This window comes from Grampus griseus (genome assembly GCF_964374135.1).
Source record: "Grampus griseus genome assembly, chromosome: 2".
Classification (NCBI taxonomy): Eukaryota; Metazoa; Chordata; class Mammalia; order Artiodactyla; family Delphinidae; genus Grampus; species Grampus griseus.
This window is the reverse complement of record NC_139018.1, coordinates 10,974,888-10,995,550: the sequence shown is the minus strand read 5'-3', so window position 1 is coordinate 10,995,550 and position 20,663 is coordinate 10,974,888. Positions and strand designations below refer to the sequence as shown.

At 38.9% G+C, this 20,663-nt stretch overlaps 1 protein-coding gene across 4 annotated transcripts in view; it reads left to right on the top strand.

Moving 5' to 3' along the window:
* Positions 1-20,663, top strand: part of UNC79 (unc-79 homolog, NALCN channel complex subunit) — a gene marked incomplete at both ends in the record, with an annotated part of 200,721 nt that overhangs the window by 82,473 nt on the left and 97,585 nt on the right. For all 4 annotated transcript variants that reach the window (XM_082681877.1, XM_082681876.1, XM_082681874.1 and 1 more), the window contains 9 exons: positions 529-719; positions 1,298-1,421; positions 3,423-3,563; positions 5,760-5,981; positions 7,984-8,211; positions 12,218-12,359; positions 15,914-15,993; positions 16,078-16,226; positions 18,330-18,487. In XM_082681877.1, coding sequence (XP_082538003.1) covers positions 529-719; positions 1,298-1,421; positions 3,423-3,563; positions 5,760-5,981; positions 7,984-8,211; positions 12,218-12,359; positions 15,914-15,993; positions 16,078-16,226; positions 18,330-18,487 — 1,435 coding nt within the window. The remainder of the gene's footprint in view (positions 1-528; positions 720-1,297; positions 1,422-3,422; positions 3,564-5,759; positions 5,982-7,983; positions 8,212-12,217; positions 12,360-15,913; positions 15,994-16,077; positions 16,227-18,329; positions 18,488-20,663) is intronic.

Here is a 20,663-nt window from a genome sequence, read left to right as displayed (position 1 = left end):
AGTCATGGATTCAACCAGCCTTAGAACATTCTTAGGGAAAAAATTGTGGCAGAATATGCAGCATAGGGGAAAAAAGTACTCTCTGTCCCTTCGTTTTCCATATGAAAAATCTTCAATACAAAGTGTACGGTAGTAGAAATCTGTGTTCCTTTGAAACACAGGTATAACTGCACGTATTTGCAGTGGGTTTGTCAAACCTTAGAAAAAACGCTCCAATAGCCTGTTCACCCTACTAGGAATAAATCTTTGGAATTTTAATTCATGTGTGATTTGAGAAGTCTGCAGTAGAATAGTTCAAATTCAGTCTGTGATCATTATTTGGACCTATTTGTAACTATGGTTTCTTTTTGGTAACAAAGGGATCCTGGTGGTTTGTAGTTTTTTCCAAATCTTACTCAATATACTTGGCCCAGGTTTCAGATGTAATGGATAGTGGTCTTTGTACCCATTTCATGTAGTATTTCCTTGAGTATAAATGTAACAAGTGCACTTTGTTCTTTTCCCCTGTGGCTGTGGAAATGCCATCAGGTTGGTGGATACTGGGATAAGTCCTGTAGCACAGTGACTCAGTTGAAGGAAGGTCTCAACCGAATCCTCTGCCTGATTCCCTACAATGTGATCAGTCAGTCCGTGTGGGAGTGTATCATGCCAGAATGGCTGGAAGCCATCAGAACAGAAGTCCCAGATAATCAGTTAAAAGAATTCAGGGAAGTATTAAGGTGGGTAAGTAGTTTAATGAAGTCACCGTTAATTATGATGTTTAACATTTATCGAGCATGTACTGTGTGCCAGGCACTGTGATAAGCATTTTATATAATCTTATTTACTTTTACATGATCCTATAGAAAAATTGGAAGGTTCAAAATGAAATAGTTGCTATAAATTGTGCTAAGATGATTTGTAATTGTTCAGAAAGGATTTCGTTCTTACGGGATAATAAAAAGATACACCATATTGTTTATTTTCAAATGTAATTATGATTTGGATAAAGTGGGAGAAGTACAAAGGGACAGTGTTTTTAGATGCTGGGGAGCAATTCCCTAGAAGTGCAATTCCCTAGAAATGCAATTCCTTCTGTTAAACCTGATATGAGTATGAACCCCAATGTTATTAACAACTGTATGAATTATTTATATCTATTCCAGCGACATAAGCCTTTTCAGTAAAATGAAACATGCTAATAGTTCAGAACACAGACTAAACTATTTGGCTCCCCAAATAAGATATAGATGGAAATGCAACAGTAGACCCTACTATATGCCCACTGGTCATTTACTTTTGTTGCTCTGCTTTTCAGCAAAATGTTTGACATTGAGCTTTGTCCTCTACCTTTTTCAATGGAAGAGATGTTTGGCTTTATTAGTTGTCGGTTCACAGGATACCCTTCCTCTGTGCAGGAACAAGCTTTACTGTGGCTTCATGTAAGTAAATGACACTTTTGATCATTTGGGGCAATAGTTTTTAGCCTATGAACTTTAGCTCCTTGGGTAGAGGGGCAGAGAGTTATTGCAAAGAATCCTTAAACACGTATGTTTGCTCAGGACTATCTGTAGACTAGTAACTCATATGCATAGACAAATCGCTATATTTCAAATATATTAGCTATAGTTGTGGTTAATAAAATACAAATTTGTGCAATACTATTACTGAATTCATAGTAGCTTTTGGTTCTTATATTTTTTCTATCAATAGATACTAAAAGTGTAATAGCTGTCTTGTGGGAGTCTGATAAATTTTTTGATATTAAATAGGTCCTTTACTTGGAAAGGTTGAAAGTTACTGATTTAGGGAGTAGTTCATGCTATTCCCTCAGCCTGGAATGACTTCATTTCCTGTCTCCATATGTGAACTCTAGCTTATTCTTTAAAATTCAGCTCCGAAATTATCTATGAAGTTTTCTCGTATGTCACACCCTTATCTTCCCATTAGAGTTCATTATTCCTTCCCCCAGTATTCATATAGGTTCTCTGTGTAAACTCTATTTCTGTTTAATATTATAGTTAACTTTTATCTCTTTTCCTGATTACAAATGCCTGGAGTGCAGGGTCCAGGTCTTTTTCATTTTTGAATTTATAACTCCCTCATCCTTTCCTCTCAGCATCTGGCACATACTTTATTATTTAGTGTACATTCTTAAAAATGTATTAAATTGAGTTGAATTCCTGTTATAAAATTTGGACAATTTCAGAAAAGGAGGACAGAGTCAATATTTAGATTAGCTACGGATGCAGATACATTTCTGTATCATGGAAGGATGTGATCCCAAAGGCTTTTCAAGTTCTGGAGATGCCTTTCTGGGTTGTAAACTAAAGAATAATATTTTTCATAACTGACAAGTAGTAAAGGGATTTAAAAAACAAAGTCACTTTTGGGACTCAGAATTTTAACTTTTCATCCCCGAGTAGACTTGCATAAGATAATTTCCATTTTAGCAAAGCCCATCCTTCTACAGATGGCTAGATAGCGCCTCCGTTATTCAGTTATACACCCTTTAGCTGTGCCATCTGGAGGTGAGCAGACAGGCCTGTAAACCTCCAGAGCATAGAGGTTCTCCATAGCTAGAGCAATTACAGCTTATATGTTTTACAGACTGGGCTTTGACACAATTTTGCTTTGAAGACAGAGTGCTTCAAAGCCCTCTGTAGTTGAAGGAGGTTTTAAACCTCTGGTCTAACCATTTGGGGAATAGAGTGAACAATATAGTGATTGGCTTGACTCATTTATTAATTAATTATAGAAACATTTATAGAGCTCCTATGTACCAGGCACAGTAATAGGCAGTAGGATAAAAATGGGATAAGAAATGATCCTTTCCTCATACTTCCTTTTTTCAAGGAACTCACAGTGGGGAGATAGTATCAAATAATCAAATATAATAAAAAGTGATAATTGCTCTAATAAAGGTATGTACAAAGTTTTAAGAAAGCGGAGAAGACAGATGGATTAATTCTGTCTGAAGGAAGGAGGCATCTATTTCTAGAAAATTCATTACAGATAAAGTAACATGATTTTGACAGAAGGGTACCTGAGCTTGCACCAGAGAGCAAGGTCGGATGGGGCATTCAGGTCAGAGTGGGGAAGGATTGGAGGAAGATTGCTCGCAGATTATACTAGTTCAGGAGAAAAGTGATGAACTAAGGCAACAGCAGTGGTATGGAGAGGAGGGGACAGCATCAGGAGATACTTAGAAGTTTTAATAGAAAGAACATGGTGATTTATCGGGTGTGGGGAGTGGAGGAGTGGGAATGTTCAATGATAGCTTTGAATTTTTTAGCATGAATAATTGAGGATGACCGCAGATAGAATATGTGTGAGGCTAAATGTCCTTATGTTCAATAGGTCACCTTAGGGAAGAATGTTAAACATAGTTTTTTTGAGTTTTAATGTTTATATTTTGGGGGACATATGCCTTTTTTCCCCAGGTATTATCAGAGTTAGACATCATGGTTCCACTTCAACTATTAATCAGTATGTTTTCTGATGGAGTTAATTCTGTTAAAGAACTGGCAAATCAAAGAAAATCAAGAGTCAGTGAACTGGCAGGGAACCTTGCAGCTCGAAGGGTAATTATTGCCACAATTGTTTTTGTCCTACTTGTTAAGATTTTGAAAACTCTTGTCAATTATAGTGGGCCTTAAAGTCACATCCTCATAAACTGCTCTGAAAATGCTTTCTTCATCCTATCCCACTCACTCTGTTAACCTTTTAAGCACATTAAATAACAGAAAACACTGTTCTAAGACATGTTTGGTATTGTCTGTAATCAGTAAGTTATTGAGTTTTCATTTTCCTTTGAGTTTTTCTCCTACACATCTCTGCTAGCTACCTTTCATCCTCGATAAACCAAAAAGAGTAGCTTGAGCTTTTGGGGTACTATGCAATTTTGTTTTGTTTTCTGGTGAATAAGAATTCTTTACCAGCTAGTGGGCAGATCACTGCTTCACTTTGGGAATGAGCAGTTTGGATATTTTTGTTTGCTTGCTCTTTGTTTTTCCCTATTGTGTTTTGGGAAAAGATGATCAACTAGGGGTGATTGTGAGTGATGTTGTCACTGTAAACTAACTGAGCCCATCTTATTGACCCCTTTGTACCTTTGAGGATGAGAAAATATAGTCTGGTCTACAGTGTACAAGAACTATTGGACATCTGTGATAATTTTTCTATGGAGGACCTGATAAAGTTTCTGCTGTTGTTCTGACATTCCCAGACCATGATCAGTTTTGGAGAGGTTGACTCTCATCAATGTCTCCAAGGCAGGGACTGTTCTCACCTGTCTCCGTGCCAATCCTCTCCCTAACATTTTCCCGGCTGTATACTGCAGGCCCCCAGTCATGCTACCTGCTCTCTAGGGATTAGAAAATGAGACTATAACGTGATCAGGGGATCATAGTTTGTATTCAGTGCTTTCTTTTTAAAAAATCATTACTTCTTTTCTCATCTGCCTCATAGGAGACAGCTGCCAAACATTTATATTTTATTGATTTCTTCAGTAATCTTTAATATTACAGTACATTATTAGCACTTTATACTGTGTAACATATTCACACTTAATGACATCACAGGATTGTGTGAGGCAGTTGGGAAGAGCTCATGAGCCTCATTTTACAACTACTTAACCTGAGGTTCAGTGAGCTGAAGTGATTTGCCATAGATAACGCTATCATTATCCAGATATTCTGATTCTTAATGGGGATACTCTTCTTTTTTATTTTAAATATGGTGTTCAAGGAGATTTCTGATCATTAGAGAGATCTTAAATAGAAAAAAGATGATTTCAGAATGATGTACAGGTATGTCAGTCAGCGTCCTGCTACAGAATTTATCCTGGATGGTTCAAATGAAGAGATTTTAATGGATACTCTGCCTATAGAGTTATGGGAAAGGTTAAGGGGGCGATGGGGTTGGTGAGGCACCCAGGAGCCAGCAGTAGTTCACTAGGAAGCCTTTATACCCCTAGGGCTGAAGGAGCAAGGGAAAATGTTCCTGGGCCTTTTGGGAGCTTAAATTATAAGGAACGTCTGGCTAGAGGAACTATAGAGGGTGGAGATACTGCCAAAGATGTAGCATCAAAGGAGGCAGGAGGTGGGAAGAAATAACTCCTACCTCTCGCTCCTTCAGCTTCAGGTCTTCCACTGGTGCCTCTCATTAACTGAACCCAACTGGAAGCCAGCCATCAAGAGGGCCAGGAAAGACTCAGTCCTGGGCATCCTTGGGCATAGAACAGGGCAGAAAAGGGCAGTGAGGGCCTTCTGGGGGGGAAGGATTGGGTTGGCAAACGGAGAATAAACAGTACAGCAGGCTTGACATATATTGTTTTTTCATGACAGTTTAATACTTATTATACCCAGAAACCATTTTTCTTTAACCAGTCATGTCAATCTGAGATTCTGTGCTAATGATTTTAAAAGTGATCTTGCAATGCCTGTAGGTTATCATTTTTCAGGTTATGGTTTTAAGTAGATGCAGTTTAGTTAATTGGAAATGTTTTACGGAATGAAAAATATAATGGCAAAGAGAGCTGCCTTCATTCTTCAGGGTACTTATGTTTCATTCACCTGACAATTAGAAAGTTTAGATATTTTATTTCTTATTTTTATGTTTTGAGAAGATTCATAGGATTTGGAGGTACTAATGCCATTGGCTAAGGAAGGAAATCAGTGTGACAGCTGGAAATACCTTACACAGAGTCGTCAAATATTTTGTACAGCCATTTGAGCTCCTGTGAGTTCACTTATGTGTGTTAATGTTTTTTCTTCTAGGTGAGTGTTGCCTCTGATCCTGGTCGACGAGTTCAGCACAATATGCTGAGTCCATTTCATAGTCCTTTTCAGAGTCCATTTCGGAGTCCTATGCGTAGCCCATTTCGTAGTCCTTTCAAGAATTTTGGACATCAAGGAGGAAGGACTATTGACTTTGATTGTGAAGATGATGAAATGAATCTAAATTGTTTCATCCTCATGTTTGATCTTCTCCTGAAGCAGGTAGCTGAAGCATGAACTTCCTTTAGTTCAGAGGTGAAGAATGAGGGAAAGCATTGTATAGTGATTCTTTCTATGTGTTGGGCATCTTGGCACTTACTGAAATGATGCAGCATCGCTTAAGACATTTCACAAACTTCTATGGGGATTTCCTAAGGAGTCTGAAAAATACTATACTTATGAATAACTTCAATGATGTTGACACATGAGAATGGTTATGAATTTTAGAAACACCCTAGCATCATTAGAATTGATTCTGTTGAACAAATTTGGTGAACAAACTGGGTAATGCTGTTTTGGGGAAGAGCAAGGTACAACTCAATAGTGATGGGCTGATTTTAATATATTATATAAATTGATTTTTGAAGTTAATTTTAAAAGAAAAGTTTAAAAAAGGCTTTGGTCAGGAGAACATTTTTTCTTAACTTATTATTTTGAAATAATTTCAGACTGCAAGAATACTACAAAAAATTCCCAAGTACTTCCCCCAAATTCTCCAGATGTCAACATTTACCACATTTATTTCTCCTCTCTCTCTCTTAAATTATGTGTATGTATGAATTGTAGAATTTTTTAATGAACGATTTGAAAGTAAATTGCAAACAGGATGTCCCTTTATCCTTAAATACTTCAGAGTATATTTTCTAAAAAATGACATACTTTTACATAACCAAGGACAGTTATCAAAATCAGGAAATTAATATTGTTATAATATTATTATCTATTATAAAACTTACAGAAATTATTTATTTTAAAAATTGATATAATAATCATACCATATTTATAGCAGAAGTAAAAAGTTATTTTTGACTGAGGACACAATCCAGCATCACTCATTACAGTGATTTGTCCTGATTTATTAGTCCTTTAATCTTTGTTTATCTTTCATATTCTTGACATTTCTGAAGAGTACAGTCCAGTTACTTTATAGAATACTTCTCAATTTGAGTTTGTCTGATGTTTCCTTATGAATCAATTTGACTTAAGCATTTTTGTCAGTCATACCACAGATGTGATGTTATGTTGTTTTCAGTGCATGATATCGGGGGGCACATGACATGATAATGTCCCATTACTGGTGGTAATAACTTGGTTAAGGTGATTTCTGCCAGATTTCTCTACTACAAAGCCACTATTTTCCCCTTTGTAATTAATAACTAACTTGTAGGGAGGTACTTTAAGACAGATTTCCTGTTTTTCATCAGACTTTCACCTTCTAGTTTTAGTATCCATGGATGATTCATGCCTGAATCAATTTTTACTCTGTTGGTTACCAAATGATAATATTCTAATTCCATCATTTCTTTTAATTTATTAGCTGGCATTCTACTGAAGGAGCAGGTTCCCTGCCTCTCCCATTTATATATTTATTTGTTTAATCTACTTATACCCGAATGTAGTCATGGATTCTTTTGTTCAGTGGGCTAAAATCTGTTACTATGATTATTTATTTTGAGGCTCATTTCATCCCACATTTGGCCAATGAGAGTCCCTTCAGACTGGCTTCTGTGTTCTTTTGACATATTCCCATCATTCTTTGAACACTTCCTTAATGTCTCACATGACAGAATGTTCCAGGCTCATTTTATATTTTCCTAGCCCCAACCCTGGAATCAGCCATTTCTCCAAGGAGTCCTGGTTCCTTTAGTGGATAATGGTATTTAGAAACCAAGATCTGGACACTAGGTGAGGAACAGCATTTTTTAAATGTGTAAAATCTCACAAAGTGATGGCTTTAAAAAAGAACTCTCTTTTAAATGTCCTACATGATTTAAAAAATAATTCCTATTACTTTGTATTGTGTTTATATTCTTTTTAGAAGATTCCATGGAAAGTAATGTATGCTCATGGTCTGTAAGCCTTATCATCTTTAAATAATTTATATTGTCATCAGTTAGTGAAAATTGTCCCCAGTTAGTGTGCCAGTGAAATATTGGACAAAAGGACCAAACTCCTTCTTCTTCTTTTTTTTTTTTTTTTTTGGCTTTTTTTTGGTATCTTTCAGATGGAGTTACAAGATGATGGGATCACGATGGGCTTAGAACACAGCTTATCAAAGGACATTATTTCCATTATAAACAATGTCTTCCAAGCCCCCTGGGGGGGCTCCCACACCTGCCAGAAGGAAGAAAAAGCAATTGAGTGTAACTTATGTCAGTCTAGTATTCTCTGCTATCAGCTTGCTTGTGAGCTCCTGGAGAGACTGGCTCCCAAAGAAGAAAGCCGGCTGGTGGTAAGCAGTTGAAGACGTGAGATGATCCATGCCTAATGGTAATAAAGACTGCAGTAGATGGTGTAATGGAGTCTTCCTCCAGTATTATCTTATGCTCCATGCTGGGTTATATGTGAGATTGCGTTAAAAGAAAGTTTCCCTGTTCCTTCTGCTAACTCAGGCTCCTGGAAAGAGACATGAGATGGAGATACATTACACAGAATTCTTGAGTCTTGAGTTAGGGTTGTAGTATATCCGTTCATACAGTTTTCATAAATACAAAGCATTACTGGTATTCTTGAAATAACTTTTATCACAAAGTTATATTACAAAGTTTAGATAAAAATGAATACTACAAAATATAGACATCAAATATTGAGTAAGTAGATTGGATATGGACGCTGAAAATTCCTTGGCCACCTCAGCGTATAACACCAATTGACTTGATCAACAACCAATAAAGCTTTCATTTCATTTTCTGCTTTTTAAGAAAATTGTTTAAATAGGGAACAGCTAATATATGCCATGAATTATCTACTCCATATATTAGTTATTCCCTGTTTAGCCTATTTTTCATCTAAGATACACACATCACCAAAATACGCACATAGCATCATAGGTAGATGAACCTGAATCATTTGAGCCGGTGTTCGCCATCTTCTCTTTTTCTTCCCCTAGTGTTTGTCTAGGTAGAAAGCGACTTCTTTTAAAAAATTCTTTGGGGACGTATAGTATATATGCAGTAAAGTGTTTCTTCAGTTTTTAAATACCTTTCAGCCCACGTAACTCATTAGTCCTACCTGCCACAACATAATGTTCCTGTAGTACGGTCTTTTAACACCGTCATTGGGTATATAGTCTAAAGCAGTCACAGTAATAGATGGTTCGAAAACATCATCTAGCTTAGAGCCTAATCAGGAAGACGTTTACGTAAATGAAAAACCTAAGATGCTTACGATGATCATAGTGAGAAAGAGATGAACAAGACAACTATGGGAGGACAGAGAGAGGATGAATCTAGGTTAGAGGTGTGATGGGGATAGGTAAGGTCTTTCCGGAGGAGATGTCTGCTGAGCACATATTTGAAGGAGGAGTGGAGTTAATGAAATGAAGGTGATAGGAGAGGAGGACTGCTGAGACCCAGGAAGCTCTCTGTTTAAATGATACAGAGGAAAGGGGGTGATGATACACTCAGGAAACTACGAGTAGTTCATCGTTGCCAGAGCAGCGAGGAGGATGGCAAAGGAGTAAAAGGTAGACTCAGTTTTATAGTCACATTTATTAAGGGCTCTGTCTGCCAAACTAAGAGGTAAGGATTTTGTCTTGGCGACAATGGCGGAATCCTGAAGAATTTTAATCAGGGTGGTGATATAATTTGATGAATTTGAGAAATTCTGCCAGTGGAGGAGAGAGATGAGAGGATTTGGAGGCCAGGGACAGGTATCTAGTCAGAAGGTAATGCTGTCGCTCAGGGGAGAAACAGGGGAGCCTTAACTAAAGCAATGATGGTGGTGATAAAGAGAAGGTGTGGACCTGACGGATTTTTAGGAAAGAGAATCAACAGCACTTGGTGTTTAGTTAGCGTTTAGCGATGGAAAAGTTGAGGACAAATCCATGTTTTCTGGCTTGGGAGCTGATGATGTTTCCATTTATAGAAAATTATACGTGAGTTATTGGGTGTATGCCGAAGAAAACTGGGTGTATGCAGCAGGAAATTTTTTGCCATATCGAATTTTATGAAACTCAGTTTATAATTTGATTTAGTGTCTTGTTCATGGGTGACCAAGGAACAGGGCCAGCCTCAGCAAAACTGCAAAGTTGGCAAAGATATTCTTCAGAACCCTCCCAGACACCGTTTTAGCACTGGTTTCTTTCTTCTTGGTGTCCTTCGTGTATCCCATCAATCTTTACCTCCTTCTTGCTTTCAGCTGGCTATCAAGTAATTCTTCAAATTACTGGTTAAAGTAATTACTGGTTAAAGTGTTAGCTAAAGAGGATATTTTAAAATTTTATTTATGTAAAAATTTTTTTAATTTAATTTTTATTTTATATTGGAGTATAGTTGATTTACAATGCTGTGTTAGTTTCAGGTGTACAGCAAAGTGATTCAGTTATACATATACATATATCCATTCTTTTTCAGATTCTTGTCCCATATAGGTTATTACAGATCATTCAGCACAGTTCCCTGTGCTATACAGTAGGTCGTTGTTGATTATCTATTTTATATATAGTACTGTGTATATGTTAATCCCAAACTCCTAATTTATCCCTCCCCCAACCTTTCCCCTAAAAGAGGATGATTTTAGAAGAGGATATTTGAAGGTGGGAGTTGAAAGAGAGAATAAAACTGGAATAGGAGGATAACTAGAGATGGATATTTTAAACGGTAGCTATTCCTAGTACATTCTCTCTCTCTCTTTAAATCTTCTTTTTCACCCATTTTTCAGCTTGTTATATATCTATATATAGACATACAGATATAGTGTTAAGTATATTCACATTGTTGTGCAACCAATCTTTTTGTCTTGCAAAATGGAAACTCTATACCCATCAAACAATAATGCCCATTTCTCCCTCCCCTTAACCCCTGGAGATCACCATTTTACTTTCTGTTTCTATGAGTTTGACTCCTGTAGATACCTTATATAAGTGGAATAATCCAATATTTGTCCTTTTTTAACTAAAAATAGAACTACCATATGACCCAGCAATCCTACTACTGGGCATATACCCTGAGAAAACCATAATTCAAAAAGAGTCATGTACCACAATGTTCATTGCAGCTCTATTTACAATAGCCATGACATGGAAGCAACCTAAGTGTCCATCGACAGATGGATGGATAAAGAAGATGTGGCACATATATACAATGGAACATTACTCAGCCATAGAAAGAAATGAAATTGAGTTATTTGTAGTGAGGTGGATGGACTAGAGACTGTCATACAGAGTGAAGTAAGACAGAAAACGATAAACAAATACCGTATGCTAACACATATATGTGGAATCTAAAAAAAAAAAAAAATGGCTCTGAAGAACCTAGCAGCAGGACAGGAATAAAGACGCAAACGTAGAGAATGGACTTGAGGACGTGGGGAGGGGGAAGGGTAAGCTGAGACAAAATGAGAGAGTGGCATGGACATATATACACTACTAAATGTAAAATCATAGCTAGTGGGAAGCGCCACATAGCACAGGGAGATCAGCTCGGTGCTGTGTGTCCACCTAGAGGGGTGGGATAGAGAGGGTGGGAGAGAGATGCAAGAGGGAGGGGATATGGGGATATACATATGCATATAGCTGATTCACTTTGTTATACAGCAGAAACTAACACAACACTGTAAAGCAATTATACTCCAATAAAGATGTTAAAAAAGAAAATTTGTCCTTTTTTGACTGGCTTATTTCACTTAGCATAATGTCCTCAAAGTCCATTCATGTTGTAGCATGTGTCAGAATTTCCTTCCTTTTCAAGGGTGAATAATATGCTGTTGTATGCATTTTGTCTATCTGTTCATCTGTTGATGGACACCTGGGTTGCCATACCTTGCTCTCTTTAACTCACATATTATAGAAATTTCTTGCTCCTAAAAATCTGACTTCCCCCAGCAACCAGTATTTGTATCTAAATATATTGGTGTGAACCCCTTATTATTCTCTGCTAATTAAGTGCTGTGATTAAACAAAATGAGCATGGATTGGAATCACCTGGCAAGTGAGACATGCTCAGGGATTACAGCAGAGATGAGAAAGCGGGCCTAGGAAGATTTAACAATGTTTTTGAGATTTTTTCCATATTTATTTTAAGGGAATGAAAATATTTCAGAAAACAGCGGATCCAAATTTCCTTTAACCATTGTGGCAATAAACTCAAGTCTCTATGAGGGCACATGCGTTTGCCCTCTGGGCTCAGCACAGGGCCTGGGACACAGCCGGCGCTCATACATCTTTGTGGAACTAAGTGGAGCCGTTCTTTACATCCCCAAAGGGCTGCTCATCTGGCTGCTTGTCGTATCTGTTTCAGGAGCCCACAGACAGCCTTGAGGATAGCCTCCTTTCTTCCAGACCAGAGTTTATTATAGGCCCGGAAGGTGAGGACGAGGAGAACCCAGCAACTAAGCATGAGGAGAACCCAGGCAATCGCACCGAGCCCATGGAACGTGCTGGTAGGTGGACTCTGGCTGATGGGGAGAGAGGTGTGCACATCCCAGTTTGCACAGGTCTAACTCTCAGAGCCCGGATTTCTTAGGTCACCATCGGCTTGGGCAAGCTCAGACCCGGGTTCCTCAGTACAGACTTGTGCACATGAACCATTTCTCTCAGGATTATGAAGTGAACAGATCCAGCTTGTGCTTCTCACAGAAGAGAGGTCACTGCGCATATTTCTTGCTATCGATAAAAACCTACCCTGTCCGTGAGAGCATCACCTCTACATATAGTGAATCACGTTCTCTGTGGAGAAGTAGCTGTGAATCAAGGCTGAAGGGCCCAAGTGGAGGCTGCCAACACTCTTGAAAGCCACTCAGGGCATTTGGCCAAAGCACATAGAGGTGACCAAAGTTGAGCTCGTGCAGCTTCTGAGCCCCAGGGGCTTGGCTGTGACCCTGGATGGGCTCACCGTGAGTAGCTGTACAAGTCGTACTCTAAGGCTAGTTGGCTCTGCTGAGAGCTGGGAAGAGAGGTGACCTCTTTCTACTTTGCTTAAAGGCTCTATGTAGGTGAATTGGGACCAGCAAGATGGCAGGCAGGCCTGGAATCATCTCCAGCTCCTCAAACTCTGAAGGAGTTTCAGGAATTTAGGATGGGACTCCACGTGCCTCTGAGAAAGCCTGGTTTCTGGATCTGCACTGTGACACTCTCGGAATTTTTATCTTCTTGCTTCCACTATCCTGAATTGTTAGAATACCTGACCCCTGGGGAGCCTACTCCCCAGAACCAAAGTTTGGGAAGCTTTCCATCATTTCTTCAGTGGACAGCAAACATTATTAAGTGACTGTTTTGTGGGGCTCATTGCAAGTCACGTGGTGTCTTATCAGACCAAGATAACTACATCATTAGTACAAAATGCTTGGTTGAAACTAACTGCTTCAGCATGATTGTGTAACTAGTCAGTTGAGGATGTATATGTTGCCTCACACTATTTAGAACCATTGAAACTTAGATGAGGGAACACCTGAGATAACCTACTTCATTGGTTTTGAGTGTGTACTTGGAGTTGTAAATCTCTGTGTTGTTTCCTTTTGACCTTCCTTAATTGGGGTGGCAATTGGTGAGAACATGTGGGCAAATGATAAAGACCCAGGCTCCCCACCCTGCTTCAACCAGAGTGTTTTGACTTGCGCTATTTCCTATGTTGGAGTTCTAAGTAAGATTTTCTTTCAACAAAGGATTCCATAGCAAGGAATTTGAAACCTGCGGATCTAGGTCAGCCTTCTCACTTTGTAGATGAGGAAAGTACATCCAAGATGGGTTAAGCAACTTGCCCATGGTCATATAGCACAAGTTATTCATTCCTGATTTATGCTTTTTTTTTTTTTTTGCGGTACGCGGGCCTCTCACTGTTGTGGCCTCTCCCGTTGTGGAGCACAGGCTCCGGACGCACAGGCTCAGCGGCCATGGCTCATGGGCCTAGCCGCTCTGTGGCATGTGGGATCTTCCTGGACCAGGGCACAAACCCGTGTCCCCTGCATTGGCAGGCGGACTCTCAACCACTGCGCCACCAGGGAAGCCCTGATTTATGCTTTATGCTTAACATGATTTCAAAACTGTAATAGAGCATCAGGGTCATCTGAGGAGCTGAAACACAAAATGAAATGAGTTCCACCTGCTCACCCCTGATTCTGGGCATATTTGGGGGCGGGGGACTGGGAATTGGAAACCCAAATATTGTACAACTAGTTAGTGGCAGGGTTGAGACTAGATCCCAGGGCCATGTTTCTATCAGGCATTGATGCCTAAGGGAAGCAACGATTTCACTTATGATCCAATAACCTGTACTCTTTAGATGTAAATATATATTTTTAAACCTGACATAGCACACAAATCAGTTCACTACCATTTTAATTTATATGTAACATTTTATTTGAACAATGGTTAAAATGAAGCAATTTGTTTTTATAAATTACTCTTTCCTTTGCTTAATTGTTGTAAACTCCACTTATTTAAACCCTTGCTCTATTCATCTCCCCCAAACACTACTTCAGGCTCTGGTCACAGCCTCTGGTCTGTTTTCCTTCTTTTACTTTCTGCTGTCTTACAGGACACAGTTATCACTTGTGTCCTCAGGGAAGAGGAATTTTCTTCCAAGCCCGGCCGCCCTGGCTGCTACGCATGCTGACCCTGCTTCTGCTCTGTGGGTCTCCAGGTGTTGGTCTTGAGCTCCTCTGTCAGAGAACAGATGGGTGCTCTACTGACGCGTGTTCAGCGGTTTCCCTCTCTCATTCTAGAGTATTTCCTGTTTCTGCATTTTGTGGCCTGGTGCCTATTCCTTATAGCAGTCAGAGATGTCCTCCACTAAAAATGTTAAAAGTTTCTTTCATGCTAGACCGAATGGAGTTTAGTGCTGATAACAAGTATTTAAAATACATTGGGGTGGAAGATCCCCAATAAACTAGTATATACACCAAGAGGGTTTGACTCTCACTGTCTATGATCCTACGAATGGCCAAAACTTAGAATGGTGATTTGAAAACATTTTACGTTAGTTTCTATATCTGGTTAACTTTTGAATTCTTTTCTCTAGCATGCCTCATGTAAAATATACCACCACTACCCACTATAGAGGCAAAGGTCTTTTTATTTATTTATTTACTTATTTTAAATAAATAAATTTATTTATTTATTTATTTATTTATCTATTTTTGGCTGCGTTGGGTCTTTGTTGCTGCGCACGGGCTTTCTCTAGTTGCGGCGAGCAGGGGCTACTCTTCGTTGTGATGCACGGGCTTCTCATTGCGGTGGCTTCTCTTGTTGTGGAGCACGGGCTCTAGGTGCTTGGGCTTCAGTAGTTGCAGCACGTGGGCTCAGTAGTTGTGGCACGTAAGCTCAGTAGTGGTGGCTCACGGGCTCAGCTGCTCCGCGGCATGTGAGATCTTCCCGGTCCAGGGATCAAACCTGTGTCCCCTGCATCGGCAGGTGGATTCTTAACCACTTTGTCACGGGGGAAGTCCCAAAGGTCTTTTTAGAGCTCCTCACAGGAAGATAAAACCATGAGTAGCTCGGATCTGAATATGCTTGACTTCTTTAAAAGCCTCCCTTTTTGCACATGGGGGTCCTGTGCATGTGTGAAGAGTGTACACTTGAGTCCTGGGGTAAATCCCTCCTTAGGTGCTAATATAAGTTGCATATCTCTCTTTAATACCTGCTTATCTCCCTTTCAGTTAGAAGGGCAAACCTCGGCAGGCCCTAAGCCCCTTCCAGGTATCAGCAGAAATAGCTGTCCACAGGAGCATAGGCTGGGCTGGGGTTGCCTCAGGGAATCAAAGACATCTGAATACACAGTGGAAGGTGGAAGCTGAGGATCCTAAATCTAGAAGGTTTCCTGCACTTGCATCGTGGAAAGGATATATGCTACCTTGGAGAACAAATAAACCCATTACATGAACACTTTTTAATATATTCTATTTCTGTGTTTACTCCTCTTTGTTTTATGGTCTTGATCAATTCATGAACGGTGAGGGGAAGGAGTTATGCTAACCTTTGTGTAATTATTTCTTCCCAGCAATAAAGAATGATACTGAAAGAAAGTTTTGCTACCAGCAGCTTCCAGTAACGCTGAGACTAATATACACCATTTTCCAGGTATATTATTTGAAATATTTGAATATTATATTTAGTAGCATTGCCGTTTTAGATAACTCAGTAAACTTGTGGTTCTTTGCATAGGAAATGGCCAAGTTTGAAGAGCCAGACATTCTTTTTAATATGCTCAATTGCCTGAAGATCCTCTGTCTACACGGAGAGTGTTTATACAGCGCTAGAAAAGATCATCCTCAGTTTTTAGCCTATATTCAGGATCATATGTTGATTGCAAGGTATGTCTTTCTAGTAGTTTTTTGTTTGTTCATATTTTAGGCTTTTATCTGTGAAAATCAATTTTAGAATAAGACGTAGCAACTCATTGGGTTATTTCTCTTAGCCAGCACAGGCTAATTACCTATGGGAACTACTTTTCTTTCTTTTATGTAGTCTAATTTTTGAGTATGTCAGTATGAAGAATAGTAATTGTCTTTGCTAGGTACTTTAGAAGTAGAAAAGGCAAAAGAAGGATTATTTTATGCCTTTCAGTTGTTAGATGGCTTAAGAATATTGTGTACTCTAGGTGGGCTGACTTTTGTTGTTATTAAAGCGATCTCTACCAAATATGAACCCAGGCCATTTGGATTGCTGATGCCGTGGGATCTCTGCCTCAGCCTTTGGGCTTTGTATTCCAGGTTTTTCCCCCAAAGTACCACCCTGACACAAAAGCCATGGTGGACAATGTAGGGATTTGGGGAAGGGACACTCTTCCATTTTTCAAACAAGACTGCCTTAGAGAACTGGGAGAGCTATATGTTACTGGCCAAATCCAGAATTTTTTGTCACTGAGACGGTTTTCTACTAGTGCTGTATGTATGTGTGTGTGTATATATATATATATATATATATATATATATATATATATGCTTTGCCTCCTTCAACTAAGTTGCAGGCTCCATGAGGGCAATTGTTTGGACATTCTTCTTATATAAGACCTACTGTTGTGCTCTGGAAGCATCATCATCCTTCATCACACAATAACAGTAGCTCAAGCTTTTTGAGTACCTACTATGTGATAAGTACTACATATCATTTCATTTAATACAACCAGCATTGGGAGGAAACAAAAGTTCAGAGAAGTTAAGAAATTTATGCTTGGTTACACAGCCAATTAATGGCAGGGTTGGGATTAGATCTATATTTGTCTGATTTCTACTATTAAGATGAAGCACACAGTGTTTGAAAGTTACTCCTTTTCATTCCATAGCTTTAGTACGTCTTCTCAAAAACAAGGCTCTCTAGTGACATGTACCTCAATATGTTCTCTGTAAAACGGAGATAATGTGTCACTTCTTCTTTCTCTTAGTGCTGCATTATAAGTTTTTAAAGTCAAACATAGTTTTGATTCTGATATTAACTCTGGAGCCAAATAGAAAACAAAACAAAAAGAAATAAAAGGCATACTTTAAATAATTGAATAAAAATTTTGAAAACATTATTACTAGAAATATATAGTCAGCACTATTCTGGCATGCAATGATAGGGACTTAGCTTAAACTTGCTAAGGTATGTTTTTGACCAGTAGTAGTCTGGTTTTAAGAATGGCAGGTACTCATAAGATGTTACCAGGGATACCTCTCTCTTCTGTTTTTTTCTCTCTCTCTTTCCCCGCCCCTTTCTCCCTCCCCATCACTTAGCCTAGTTCTCTCTGTGCTGGCTTCTTCTCCTCAGGCTGTTCCTGTGAGGTGGGAAAGAGAGAGGGTTGCTAGCAGCCCTAGATTGACATTACACTTCATTCTTGAGATTTCAGAGTGCATATCAAAACCTGGAAAAAGGATGCTAGTGCTCTCATGCTTGGGTCACGTGCCCACCCCTGGACTAATCACTCTTCATGACATTGATCACCCTGGGTTTTGTGTTCATTATTAGGATAGAGAAGGTGGGGGAACTTGATTGACAGTCCTGCCAGTTGGTGGAGAGGCTGTTCTTAGTAGAGAAAGTTGTTCTTTGCTAGAATAAGAGGAAAAAATTTAAAAAATCACTTATCACCCCATCATCTTAACATAACTGATATCAGTTATTATTGAACAGTCATTGTTCAATTATGTACCTTCATTTATAATATACAATTTTTAACTTTTATGTTAAAAATGCACCGTTAACTGGTAGTGTTCTCCTATGTTATTACATAAAAGTAATTTCTTTAAAAAAATTAACATAGGAAAGGAGCATAGGAACGGTTTTCCAAGGGTTATACTCTTGTGAATGAGTGGAATTTCACCAAAAGCATTCCTACCAGCCCTCTGTTAACTATACTTCCCACAAACTAAGATAATAAGGTTCTTTTCCTAGAAAGATTGTCATAACTGTAACCACTTTGCTTCCTCTTGATTCCCCAGCCTGTGGAGAGTCGTCAAATCTGAATTCTCCCAGCTATCTTCATTGGCAGTTCCTCTCCTTCTTCACGCTTTGTCACTTCCTCATGGTGCTGACATCTTTTGGACAATCATTAATGGCAATTTCAACAGCAAAGACTGGAAGATGAGGTTTGAAGCAGGTACCTCTGTATTAGCTTAAAAATTCTCTCTGGGTCACAAGGTAAACCAGATGTCCAGTCATGACATCTCTTTTTGGCCCTCCCTTCCCCTCCCTTCTTTTTAGAAGGCATTGTCCTGCTTGCTAGTGTTCTTTGATGGCTCTCCTTAGTTGAGCCCTTGATAATAGAATTTTTCAGAGTGGTCCTTAGGTGGTTGACCATGTCTAGTTTTGTCTGGGATAGTCCTAGTTTATGCCTGTTGTCCAGGTGTATTTATTAATTGCACCCTTGTTTACTCTCAAATGGGTCCTGGCTTGAATAATACATTATGTAGTCACCTAATAGGTTACTTGCATTTGAGTACCTGGGAATGTTCATTAAAAATGCATATTTTGGGGCCTCATCCTAGACCTCCTGAATCAGAATCTCAGGAGGTGAGACCAGAAGTCTATATTTTCTAACAAGTTCTCCAGGTAATTCAGTGAAGTTTGAGAAGCTCTGCTGTTGTACTCTTGCCATTGGAGCATCAGTGACCAAATCTGGTGAAGTGATGGGTATAATTCCTACTGCTTAGAATGGCAAGTTCCCAGAGGAACATGGTAAGGAAGGAATTGGGATGTGTTCTCTTAGTCTTGCATCTGCTGGTCTCACTGTCACCCTAATCTGCTGGTACTCCCGTTCTCAGGGGGCAGCAAGCAGGGTTGGCATACCAACCTGTGCCTTATCAGAATGGTTTCATATATTTTAGTGTCTCAAAAATTTAGCAGAGAAATGGAACTTCCATCAGGTGAGTTAACTACTCTACTTTGAGTTCAGTTCCCTAATAACTGACCACTTCAAAGAGTTCCTGCTTTTAATGCCCCATGAATCCCAGGGGCTGGTTTATTTATGTGATAGCACATAATGTTGTATGAAATTAGAGTAAAACCTTCTAGCAAAAGTCTACATAGTATTGGCCACATTTTATAGGCATTTGAATACAAATAAGGCAGGTAAATATTTAACTATGCTCTTTCATGACAATTTAAGGATTAGATTATTGCCAAATTAACCTTCTGAATCACAGCTCCGAGTATGTTGCTTTTCTACTCAAAAAATTTTAATGGGTTTTCGGTGCCCAGAGAATAAAGTTCAGACTGCTTAAACTGGCGTTCAAAGTTTTCCATGGTCTAACTGCAAGTGTTTGCAGCCTCATTTCCCACTCTTCTTTCTACATATACCATTGCTATTTCTCCATTGCTTCCTGCTTCCCTTCATCCATGTGTTGGCCATTCTGTGCTCTCCATCTGAAATCCTCTTCTATTCAAGGTTCCATTTAAATGCCACCTCCCAAACAATGATGAACAACACGATAAATGACATTAAAAACTCTCTAGAAGGAATCAATTGCAGAATAACTGAGGCAGAAGAACGGATAAGTGACCTGGAAGATAAAATAGTGGAAATAACTACAGAGCAGAATAAAGAAAAAAGAATGAAAAGAATTGAGGACAGTCTTAGAGACCTCTGGGACAACATTAAACACACCAACATTCGAATTATATAGGGGTCCCAGAAGGAGAAGAGAGAGAGAAAGGACCCGAGAAAATATCTGAAGAGATTATAGTTGAAAACTTCCCTAATACGGGAAAGGAATAGTTAATCAAGTCCAGGAAGCGCAGAGAGTCCCATACAGGATAAATCCAAGGAGAAACATGCCAAGACACATATTAATCAAACTATCAAAAATTAAATGCAAAGAAAAAATATCAAAAGCAGCAAGGGAAAAGCACAAATAACATACAAGGAATCCTCATAATGTTAACAGCTGATCTTTTAGCAGAAACTCTGCAAGCCAGAAGGGACTGGCAGGACATATTTAAACTGATGAAAGGGAAAAACCTACAACCAAGATTACTCTACCCAGCAAGGATCTCATTCAGATTCGACGGAGAACTTAAAAGCTTTACAGACAAGCAAAAGCTAAGAGAATACAGCACCACCAAACCAGCTTTACAACAAATGCTAAAGGAACTTCTCTGGGCACGAAACACAAGAGAAGGAAAAGACCTACAATAACAAACCCAAAACGATTAAGAAAATGGTAATAAGAACATACATATCGATAACTACCTTAAATGTAAATGGATTAAATGCTCCAACCAAAAGATATAGACTGGCTGAATGGATACAAAAACAAGAGCTGTATATATGCTGT